Genomic DNA, 12978 nt, shown 5'->3' with positions numbered 1-12978 from the left:
TAAATGTATTAATTCATTTAAAAATCATTTCAATATCAATAGAGTGGCCAAAAAGTCAGATAACCTAGATGGAAACGATTAAATCTTAAATCAGTTGATTAAAACAAAGTTATATTCTAACAATTTTTGATTAGCTTCATATAATAGCTTTCTCTAAATTTCTATACATTTAGTTTGACATAAAACTTTTGTAAAATTACACCAAGACTAATACAAAAACATGTTGAAGGTTTCCACATGTGAATTCCGACCATGGGAATCCAATCAACACTAGAAAAGCCGACGTTTTCTTGTAGGCTCTTCTCAGCCTACATATAGAGCTACATATATATAGAATAAAAATTACTCTAACATAGATTATTTGTAAAAATTTACCTTTGTGAGAGTAAGAACATAAAACACGTGTAGAAGGCATCGAAATCTTATTATATTAGTTTTCATTTCTGTAATTTTACAATATAAATATATTGTGTAAAATTATTCCATCTTCTAGATAGTCGCAGAACCGAAGATAAGGCGTTATCCTAACATTCTGGAGGACCGGGATTGAATTTAAGCCAGAAATTACCCGGAAATTTTTCGTATATCTCGACGTCATTTTTCACCACCTAGTTACTCTCTACCACTGGCACCTTTAGCTACTCTTTACAACCGTTATCATCACTTTCCTTATTTTTTTCTCTGTGGTCACTATGAGCATTTTCCCCTATCTATTGTAGTTTCCCACGCCTGCAAAGGGTATAGCCAAATGGCCAGAATTTCTTATAATTTTCATTAAAAGGTTGGCAAACGAATGGCGTAAGTTACTTAAAAAACCGGAATTGAGTATACCAACTTCACAAACTACTCGTACTATTCGTGATAAATTGTGTGGGAGTGGACAGGTGTCCTTCAAGTATCAGCTATTCTAAAAGGGTTTTAGAATTTTTTAAAGAGTTGATTAAAATATCAGTTTATCTGACCTTTGGGCTAACCTGTATATTAAGTTCGTATTAAAATTTCAAGTATATCAGAAAACTTGTTAGAATTTCAAGTAAAAATACATTTTTGTAATACTTACTTAATACGCAGATAATAAAGAACTGTAAATATCGAATGACTTGTGATAGTATTTTATAAATTTTTTTTATCGGGAATGACAAAATCCTGAGAACTAACAAGCTTTTCCTAGATAATTATTACTTCTCGAGTTGAAATGTCTGAGATAAATTATCAATATGTTATTGCTTAATAAATGTAATTTTTTAAAAATAAAATTAAATAATTCAATAAGAAGAATTTTTTGAAAATTAATTTATAAAATTTTTTACACTATTTACTGAATATATTTTTAATTTTTAAATTACAAGCAATTTTATTTAAAGACGTACTTGTAAGATAATTATAACGACACACTGGAAACTCCCAATTTTTTAGTGGATCGTCCCTTTATTAATGTGTTATAATTCACGGGGATAGAATTTTTCCAATTGGAAAAATTTTTGGAAAAAAACGGCGGTTGAGGATGCGGTGTTCAACATAGATGTATATTTCTAGGCGAAATTCGTTGTTGGTCTGACATTAAACTCGGTTCGTGTTTGGGTCGAATTCTCAAAATTTTTTATCTTACAGCCTGCATTATAATAGTATATCTGTTCAAACTTATATGTATGGAAAGAACATTGTCTCTTAATACCAATCACTTGTGGCCTAATGGGTAAAGTAATAAACCCGTTATATACTGTCCATAGAATGTCTTCTTGGGAGGTACAATACCTTTCATTGGCAAATCGTCCAAGTGCCATTGCGTTTTTCTATAAAAAAAATCTAATTTCTCTTAATAACAGCAAAATAATTAATAAAAAAATTGTAATTAAAATTATTTTTATCGATGGTCGAGTGGCCCAAGTATAATACTAATAGTAGACATGGAAGTCTACCATTAATATTATGATGGGCCAAGATCAAATCTTGGTGGTCAGAAAATCGCAGGAATTTCAATGGCGATTTGTCCCGGATAAATCAAATCCCATTCCTCACCACCCGGCCGTACACCAATTTTTCCAAAGAAATAGAAAATGATAGGCTTGTGTGCTAACTACGTTTGTAATGATATAGAGAACAAGAAATGTTAATTTTAAAAATTTTATTTAAATATTACAAAAAATAATTATAACTACAGGGTTATCCAAAAGTCTGTTAATCAAGATGGAAATGTCTATATATTAAATTGGTTGATTAACTAATAAGTTATTTCGAGTGATTTGGCAATTTCACACTGGCAAATTTAATTATTATCATGTAGCCAACTACAAAGTACAGTATAGCGTTGTAGGCAAATCTTATCCGTAATAGGTGAAAATTCACTATTCGTAAAACAAAAATCCTATTCCAGCAATTATTTTTTAAATCATCTAACGCTTTCGGCTATCTTTGTAGCCATCTTCAGGATCGAACATATTTGAATAGAATTCTTTAAAGTTTAAATATTATGTTTTAAACAAGAATTATTTAAAAACGTAAAGGTTTGGAAATTGAAAATACAATTACATCTGTACAACACTGCTGAAAATATACAAAATAAGATAAAATAAAAATGAAGTAAATAAATGCGTAAATGAAATATTTGTTTTAGTCTTTGGTATCACTATTCACTGCATTGAGAAGGTAATTCCAAGCTGCTGATAAACAAGCGGTATCTTTATACTTTATCCATGAATTCTTAACGCTGTGCTTATATATTTTAAAAGACTTTTGCCTTCTTGTTTCTGACAGCTTAGCTTTGTTAAAGTTTGATGTATTGTCTTGTACAGCGACCTTGTAGCTAAGGCGGTTGTGAATTTTATCAAATAGTTTAGAGTATAGTTTATTCTCATGAAAGAATAGTATTTGAATGAAAAGTACTAATAAAACTCTCAATTTATTAATTATTTGGAAGCTGCAAGAAATTAATTATTATTGCATAGATTAAGTGACTGTTCCAAACTGAAAAAGTAATCACAATTCACACTGGATCATATTTATAAAATGCTTTAATCTCATTTCTGCCAAAACAAAAACTAAGAATTTTATACTTGGTGATGACAGCATGCATGAGTTGTAACCTTGTTAGAAGGAAGTCGTGGGCCCGAATTTATATCAGGAGCCTCATTAATTTTTATGATCTAGATATCTCAGACATATCGCGTTACATTATCATCATTAGGTTACGCCTGGTGAGTCATCTGAAATCAATAATTGATACAATAAAAAATAGATTGTTATATAACATTCGAACATTTAACCATCCTTTGGTCTTGCAAGACAAACTATACTACACTTCGCAGTTTAGACAAACAAATTCATGAGAAGACTAGTCAGGCCTAAGCCCTTCTCACGGACACATAAAGAACTCAAATTTATATTTTCTAACTCCAAAACATTGTTTTTTTAAAAACAATTATTATGGCAAATATGGTATATTAGACCATCCGCAATACAATCTTATTGCACATGTTAATAAACGGTCCTTATAATTACTCAAAACAACCTCACCACCGTTGAACATAATTTTTTAAAAACATGTACAACTTTTCAAGGCCGATGTTATGACAAAACCGAAATTGTGAATTTCCAATAATCATCTTGCCCCGACATTAAGGAAGAACTTAAAACTGGACGATCTCCCATTCATCACCATGAGAGCTCGTCAAATAAATTCATGTAATAACAAAATGTTCGATGTATGGTGAAACACACTGATAGATGTATTGGATTGAATGGCCAAAAAAAAATGCTGTCACAAGCATATATGGTGGTTTGGCATAAAGAAAAAGTTTAATCAACTCAAATTGATAACATAATTTCTGCGAAGTTTCCAAATACCGAAGAATATCTTGTTTTAAGTAAAGACTTGAATCATGAACAATTCGGGGAAATTAAGCGAAGTTCATGCAAGGTAAGTTTACCTTGCATGAAAGATGGAAAGTATACAAGAAATATCCTCGGAAATTTAACTCTCAATCGCTTATTGATATTATGTTTGAGTTTTAGAGGGATTAATTCTGTTATATTTTTGTGATTAAATGTTAAGAGAGTGGGGAGATAAAGGGATCGGATCTCGAGTAGCATCAGACTTAATGACGATTTTACTCTCTATTAGCATTTACAATTTCTCATAAAACCTATTCCCACTTTCAAAATTTAGCTATTTTGCGACTTTATACAAATTACAAGTAAAACGGCAAGGCCGTATTTGGGACAAGACTATGTCTCGGAGACTCACTACTAAGCGGGATCACTTCGATGCTCACGGCGAGTCTCATTCTCATTTTCCAATCATCTTTGGTATCGCTGGTTTTGAGCAGGATCATTCAAACTTCGCCGGCCACAGCCACGACCACGAGGTCTTCCACGATGCATTTTCAATGAAAATGCATCGTGGATAGGTTAATTTCAATGAAACTTTTTCATTGAAATTAGCCTATCGAATGTTGAAATTTCTCTCCGTTGCATGACGCCCCAGGTTGAATTTTTGTCAATGCGAAAATTTCCCGCTTTTGAAAAAAAGGTGGCTATTGTCCGAAATTAATTTTTATTTTGCGCAAACGAAATATGTATATGTATATATATATATATTAATAAATTAAATGTAAAAAGGAAAAATAATTATATTTTGGGAGTTCGTTTTAATATAAAATTATAAAATTATAACGACCCGTTATCTAGTTTCAAAAAGCTCCGATGATGAAACGAGATATCTCCGGTCAATCGGTCAAGGTTAGCACGTGGCAACCAGAAATATGTGGGGAATAACACGGGACAGGTAAATGGATTTTTTTCAAAGATTCGTTTGTCAAAATTCGATTTCACAATATCCGTATTTCCAACTTACCAACCAGCAACGCAAGCGCAAATCTCGCACTACTGCCTGTTTGTATAGAGTGTCGCCATTTTGTATTTTATTGTGTTTCGGTTCTCGGTTCCCTGACTACCTACGAGTCTGGTTTTTTTATGCGCTTATGATTTGGGAACCTAATACTCTGTGCCAAATTTCAACTTCTGACATGTACTCCTTCATACCTCTAAATAATAAAATATCATAACAAATGGCGCCACACATGCATATTTAAATTTTGCCGAGAAAATTAAGCAACTCGTTGGTGAAGTTTTTCAATGAAATTATCAATATTTTAATAAAAAGAACCTTGGAAAAAGTTATTCTGAAGATACTACATCACACTTATCTTATCTTCATGTTTATATTTAAAGGTCCGTTTAAGTTTAAGCAAATTTCCTTGAATATTTTCTTTATTTTTAATGTTTATTCGTCTTTATCGGTATAATGTTTTGTGAGATAAGCAGAGGGTCATGGGTTTATCCTCGCTGACCACTTACACTGCACGAGTTGGCAAAACCCGATCTCGTTGTCGTTTCGGATGGCTAGGAGGGCAAAAAAGTGAGTGGGGAGGTGCGTCGGTAAGTCGACAGGCGCCTTGAATTGACAGGAGACAGGTTAACAAATAAAACATTTATTGAATAACGAGAATAACATACAAGGTGATTACAAACTATTCTACGCTACTATGCGATTATATGCAAGTAGATATAAAGCTCAATAAGTTCTAAACAAACAGGTGGCTATGAGCTAAGGCTATTGCCGTTGCGAGAGAGAGAGTTCACAAAGATCTTAACAAAATACCTCTTGGTGTGAGACTGGACGATATAATTCGATGTATGGCGGTCGCCGACGATGTGGAAGAGTGGCTGTAGGTCTTCTCCGACGGGACTTCGTTCCTGGGCATGGAGACGAACACAAGTACAATAATAACTTCCTATGCGAGCACACTAAGTTTCCGGTGGTGCGAGCTTTTATAGTGTTAGTGTGGGAAGCTGTCGGTTGTTGACGATGACTTGCGAATTCTTGACAGCTAAGTGTCAACTTTCCCACCTAACTGTCGATAGTTACTGCAGACCTCTGCTCCGTTTCTCCGCGAGGAGTTTTTTTCTATCGGTGATCGTTTACAAAATTCTTGAACAAAAAAATGAAAGTTTTCTTTCATTAACACAAATTTTCCCGCTAAAATCCGCGGTCTCACAGTTTTATGACAAAAATAAATTGATTGATATAATTCATTAATTCATTTTTCAATCTTTTTTATACCTGTACAGTTATATATATTTTTTTTAACTTTATTGATTTATTGAATCTATAGAAAAATTTATCATCAATGGTTTACATGATAGATGAAGATTGAACTTGTGATTATCTTTAAATGACTTTTGGTCTGTTTATAAGTGATTATCTATCTGAATTTAATCCGATCATTTCGGTAAATATATATTTTAATAGTATATAGAAGTGTTATATTCCGTCTACGAGCGAACTGTAAGTTTTTCGTATTTTATTGTAATTAATTGTAAGTTTTTCGTATTTCGTATTGTAATTAATTGTATGTATTACAGAATATATTAATTACTAAAAGTACATTAATTAAGCTTAAATATGTTCGTTAAAAAGAAACGAATGTTATGGCCATTTTGAGTGCAAGAGGTCATTTTTGGAAGTGCAAAGGCCGAATACTCTTATTAATTAGAATCAAATCTAGAGTTGACCAGTAATAAGAGAAGAATAAACTATACATTACTAGTTTGCATACCAGTAGAACATTTACTTTTAGTAGCTGGGGTACTGGCAGTTACGGGGTATGTCAGTACATAGAAGAATAAAAGCCTGCAATTTCGTAATAAAAACATGTATGTGGTCCGTTGTAAATTTACGAAGTTCTTTTGCAGCTCGTTCTGGAAAAGGTTTTTTTATTACTGGCTTATACCATTACTTCTTCATTCGTTTGGAAAGTTAAAATTAGTTTATATTGTAAAATCATTGTGAGTTTTTTATCTTAAAGAACAAACAGACACACAATCTAAGATGTGTATTAAATTAAAATTTCCATTAATGAACTTTTAAAATGTAATTCAATGTATTAATTATTGCTATAAATTTTTCAGATAATCATTCAAAGACTATTGTTTAAAGACACGTTGAAGCTGAAGAATGAAACTGGATTGCGTAAGAAAAATTATTTGTTATGTTTTCAAGAAATTAGGAAAAACGGTTGCACGACATTCATACTACTTTATACTTATACCTGTAATTCTGTCAATTACGCTATCGATATTTCTCAAAGAATTAACATCCACTAAGAAATTTAATGACATAATAACTTCGGATACAGGAAAAGTTTTTAGCACTAAGAAATTTATAGAAAATACTTTTTCGTATAATTCATCTGAATTTTCTGATCAAATGAGAACTCCTCATTTGCCCAATTGTCTGTTGATAAACATGTTAAAAAAAGATGAAGGAAACATGTTTAGGAAAAATGTTCTTTCAGAAGTTAAATTGGTCGATGAAATCATACAAAACGCAACATTAAAAACTGACGGGAAGTTAATACAATATCCAGATCTCTGCACACATATACACAAAAAATGCTTTCAAAATCCTATTATTGAAGTGATAACAGAAGTTGGAATAAATACTATACTACAAAAGAGAAAAAAACTTAAGTATCCTGTCGATATCGATTTCTTAACTTTTAGTTATAAAGCGTACTTTTTAAATTTAGGAGGTGTTACTGAAGATAATTACAACTTCGTGGAGAAAGTAAATGCGATCACGCTAATATACCTGACTGATGATAAAAATGAAACTAAAAGAGAATTGTTTCTTAAATGGTCCACTCATGTTTATAACATGATACAAAAGTATTATTTCACATATATCAAAGTCGTTCCAAGTTCTCTATTAGCTGTAGATGAAGAATTTCAGAAAGAATTTAATAAAACAAAACCTAAAGTCGGAGGTTTGGTCGCATTTATAATTATACTTTCGATATTTTTCAATATGAGCAATAAATGGTTGAGAAGCAAGCCTCTTCTTGGTTTAGCAAGTGTGATAAATGCTGGTTTGGCTGTTGTATCTTCTTTTGGATTAATGGAAGTCTTAGGTGTAGAAAGTACTTACTGGAATGTCATCATTCCATTCTTAATTCTTGGTGAGTAATCATTGTTTTTGTAAACGTATTTTAAAATTGTTGCTAATATATTAAATAACGATTTTATGTGTACTCCAGTGACCGAGATAGATGATGCTTTCGTATTAATAGCATGTTGGAGAATAACTGATTCTAAACATACAGTTGAGAAGCGCATGGAAGCAACTTATTGTGAAGCAGGAGTTTCCATTACTTTGACTTCACTTACAAATTTCCTTTCGTATTGCATTGGAATGATGGCTCCATTTCCGTTCATTCGAATATTTTGTTATTATACTACAACTTGCATAATTTTTAACTTTTTATATCAGATAACGTTCTTTGGAGGATGTTTGGCGTTGAGTGGCTATAGAGAAGAAAAACATCTTCGTTCCGGAAAATTTGTTAACTGTGGTGAGTTGAAATTCGTTTTTAACAAAAAAATTATATATTTATCTTTTATCTTACGGTGTTAATTTAAGTATATAATCACTATATCAGAAACGTCTGTTAACTGAAGTTATTATGGTTCTTGTTTTATATAAGATTCATTTATATTTATTTGTGTGTAATTCTTAAGTAGAGATCGAATACATTTCGTTGTAAACTCCTTTTTTAACGTTATCATAACACTTTCTTAACATAACATTTATCGTGATTCATTGAGTTGATATTAAAGATTTCTCTTAAATTCTTAAATAAATTAAGAATATATTTTAAAAGATTGACCGTCTTCCAAATTCCTGCACCCATCTTTTTTCATTAGGTGAAGGTTTTGAAGTGCTGATATGATAAACTATCATGTTTTACACTTACAGTATTTTACATGAAGCACGTAATAATTTACTAATGACATTAGTGGCTTGATAACTAAATATTAATCTGTATTTCAATTATAATAATATTAATAAAAATAGAAAAGAAACAATTCAAGCATAAGAAGTAATAAGACATACCACATGCTTTTATAAAAATTGCATACTTTGAAATTTAACGTACTAATATGTTAGTAAAGGAATAATTCAATAATAGAAACACTAACACACTAAATTGCGAACAAGTAAATATGTAGTATCTCTTACTATTATTTCCTATAAGAAAAATTTCTGTTTGCAACAATTCGTCTGTTCTTTGTCTCTTGTCATAAAGGCATAATAACTTTCAGTTAATACATTAATTGCGATGTGGAATTATTTAGTTTTATTTGCAATGTGTATTAATGTTCTCATTATAACTCGTGTGCTGATATTCAGTTATTTATCCTTATTATGTTCCATTTGCCCCACTTTTTCAATAAGATCTCACATGAGGCAATCATATTTCATATTAATAACTTTTTGTGGTAAAATATATACAATAATTCTGAGTACTGTTCTCTTATTATAGGGTGACGTAATATACATTACGATTTGCATTTCAGTTCTTTTTTTTCATAAATAATATAATGTTCTGTTTCTTTGTTCTATGCTGTTCAGATCGGAATTTCCTGTGAAGGAAAAATAGACAGTTATCCTATTTTTGAAGATAACTATAATAATAGTTTACTTTACAAGTAATCTAGTGGATAAAACCATGTAACATTAGTAAGTTGATCACGGTTTTGCACTTCAGCAGAGGGAAGGCACCGCGGAGATTTCTTGTATACTAATAGATGTGTGTAACATCTAAATATGGTGTAGTTTTCTATTGAACCCCTTCTAACACAGAACTCCAACTTGACAGATATCCAAAGAGTTTCGTTACCTTACATCACCAATTCAATAACACGTTAAAAATGTAAACTAATTATTTTTCATGTGAATAGGAAATTGTATTTTAAAATACGTGGTACGATCCAAAAGTTTGGGGACTGCAGTAATCTATGACAACAAAAGCATGTATTTGAAGTTACAGCTTATGAAATGGATTCTACCAAACCACCTCTACGTGTTCAGGTTAATTTCACCCATGTCATGTGATTAAACCGCAAGCGCTGCTGTTTTCTACCGGAGATAGTTATCTTTGTTCTGCGACGTAATAAAAGTGAAGTTTCAAGAACAACCTCCAACGTTAAATTTCGTCAGCGTTTAGGTAAAACACCTACGGAGACTTTAAAATTGCTAAGAAAGGTGTACGGTGATTCTACCATGGCGAAGTCGAAATGTTGGAGGTTGTTCCTGAAACTCCACTTTTATTACGTCGCATAACAAAGGTAACTATCTCCGGAAAAAAACAGCAGTGCTCGCAGTTTAATCACATGACATGGATGAAATTAACCTGAACACGTAGAGGTGGTTTGGTAGAATCCATTTCATAAGCTGTAACTTCAAATACATGCTTTTGTTGTCATAGATTACTGCAGTCCCCGAACTTTTGGATCGTACCACGTATATGCATATTGAATATCTTTCTCAGATTAAAATTTTATTATCTATTTTTATAAAACCATTTAACCTAATTATCTATTTAAACTTTCAAATACAGTTTATGCAAAATTTAACTAAATTTTTATTACTTTTCATTATTTTTCATATATAATTACAAGATATTTTTTCAGAACAAAGTGAAGAATATCCAAAGGAAAATAAAAATACTACACAAGAAGAATTTACTATGGCCGTTATTAGAGATTCATTAGGAAAAATATTATCGAATCCACTGGTGAAGATAATTATTATTATAATCTATATCATTAATTTATCATTCGGAATTTGGGGCACAGTTTACATCAAGAAAGGAGTTACGTTTGAAACTTTGTTTCCTATAGATTCTCTAGTTAGAGAAAGCTTCAGAATTAATTTTAAGTATTTTACACGTTACTCATATCCCTATCACATAATTATTAATGAAACGTTGGATTACTCGGATATCAAGGTACAAACAGCGATAGAAACTCTGTTGACAAAATTCGAGAAACATCCAAATATTGTCGGGGAAGATTTCACTATATCTTGGTTAAAATTCTACAAAGAATTTCAGAAAAGTCCAGTTGCGAAATTTTCATTACATGGGTACAATATGTCAAACAAACAAGACTTTATTGATGGACTTCGTAATGTATTCTTTAACATCCGAGCAGCCAAGTCATTTTCTAATGACATTGTTTTTAACAGTAACAAAACTGACATCTTATACAGTAGAATTTTTATTTTGGGAAAAGATTTAAATTCTTCTTACACAGAAAGAGATACATTAAGAGATTTATTGAAAATTGCTGACGAGTCCGAAATTTCTATACTAGTGCATACTACTAAATCAGGTCTGATTGAACAAGGGATCATTATTGGACAAATGATTCATCAGTTGTTTTTTATTAGTGCTATAATAATAACAGCAGTTTTTCTATTGTTTGTACCAAATTTGTTAGTGGCAATTATCGTTGCAGTATCTGTCGTATCTCTAATATTAGAAACTTTAGGTTACATGTCGTTATGGGGTGTCAACTTGGATATTATATCAATGATGAGTCTCGTACTGTGTGTAGGATTCAGCGTCAATTATCCTGCTCATATTTCGTATGCTTATGTCACGTCACCATGCAAAACACCGAACGAAAGATTAAAAGATTCTTTGTATCGTATAGGCTTTCCAATACTTCAAGGATCATTAACCACGGGGTTAGGCATATTGATACTATATTCTGATGTGTATTTTCTTTGCACGTTTGTGAAAATCGTAATCCTTGTTGCTTTAGAAACCGCTTTTCATGCATTATTCTTTATTCCTGTTGTTCTTTTTATCATTTATACTACTTCAGAGAAACTAAAATTAATTTATTGTTAAATTTGAAATCATAATCTCATTGTTGTTGACATTATTTTGTAATTGTTAACTTGGTAGGATGTGAACGAAAATTCGTGAACGAACAGAACGATTTCGATGAATCATCCGAGTAGCAAAATAATTTTGCGATGAATTATTTTCATCAGATTTATTATTTGTTATTAATTAATTTTTTACTTTTCCAATATATATATATATATAACATTAACAAAGGGAAAGTATGGCAATAGGTCAAAAAATGACTGTCCACGATTTCTACGTCTTTAGACCGATGGACGTTGCAACATCCAATAACCGAAATAGAATTTTGTCAATTTTTCTGTATTTATGGATGTTAGTGTCTGCGTATGTGCTGACTGTTGTGTGTGTATGTGTGTGTGAGGAAGTGGTTCTGTGGATATGCATGTGAAGAATGAGTTTCTTCACCCATTTGGAACGTAATATCCTCTGTTTCTTTTGCCGAAATTTCTGAAATTTTGCAGAGAGGATTATGTATTATGAAATGGATGTTTTCAAAATTTACGGTTAAGAGTCAAGGGATTGATGAGATAGGAGTGGAATTATTTCTAGTAGGGTCGTATTTAATAACGACTTTACTCGTTATTAGCATTTACAATTTTTTTATAAAATCCATTTCTTTCCTCAAAATTAAGCTTATTTCCATTCTAGAATAAACAATTATATAAAAAGTGTTTCTAAAAAAATGCAATAAGAAATGGAGCCACAGGAAGTTTTAAATATTTAAAAACTTATTTAACAACAATATTTAAAACTCCGTATGGCTCCATTTCTTATTGCATTTTTTTAGAAACACTTTTTATATAATTGTTTATTCTAAAATGCAAAAAGCTTAATTTTGAAGGTAGGAATGGGTTTTATAAAAAAGTTATGCAATTCCTTGTTAGAATGTTTATCTTGTATTATTATTTAACGTTACTTGAGCAGTTGCAATATTTGTGAATAATATTTTTTTTTGTAGTAACAAATATCATATTATTGTGAAAACATTAAAAGAGTTGTAAAAATTATGATCATCTGTTTTATGTTATATAATGACGAGGAAAAGGAATAAAAATTATCTGACAAATGTACTCTCTAGATATAAATTATAGTTAATTAAGATGTTAATGAAAGTTATAAGAAATGAATTGATAAAATGGATGAGGTATTTCAGTAATTTTCCATAAAAAATGTACGGTTTGTCAATAAACAATGTACT

The 12978-nt window shown here is 31.0% G+C and overlaps 1 protein-coding gene across 2 annotated transcripts; it reads left to right on the top strand.

The window, feature by feature from the left end:
• Positions 1-6312: 6312 nt before the first annotated feature.
• Positions 6313-11814, top strand: LOC136975656 (patched domain-containing protein 3-like). 2 transcript variants are annotated; one of them, XM_067270756.1, is made up of 4 exons: positions 6313-6346; positions 6970-8018; positions 8097-8408; positions 10534-11814. In XM_067270756.1, coding segments are annotated over exons 2-4 (1317 nt in total). In that variant the 5' UTR covers positions 6313-6346; positions 6970-7015; the 3' UTR covers positions 10536-11814. The 2 variants fall into 2 exon arrangements, with proteins under 2 accessions (XP_067126857.1, XP_067126867.1); XM_067270766.1 differs by lacking the exon at positions 6313-6346 and having other exon boundaries at positions 6971-7030; positions 8330-8408.
• Positions 11815-12978: the final 1164 nt, after the last annotated feature.

This window comes from Centruroides vittatus, unplaced genomic scaffold, assembly GCF_030686945.1.
Source record: "Centruroides vittatus isolate TY-2023 unplaced genomic scaffold, ASM3068694v2 contig_109, whole genome shotgun sequence".
In the NCBI taxonomy this organism is placed as follows: Eukaryota; Metazoa; Arthropoda; class Arachnida; order Scorpiones; family Buthidae; genus Centruroides; species Centruroides vittatus.
Note: the sequence above shows the minus strand (reverse complement) of the source record. Positions and strands in the feature narration are given on the sequence as shown.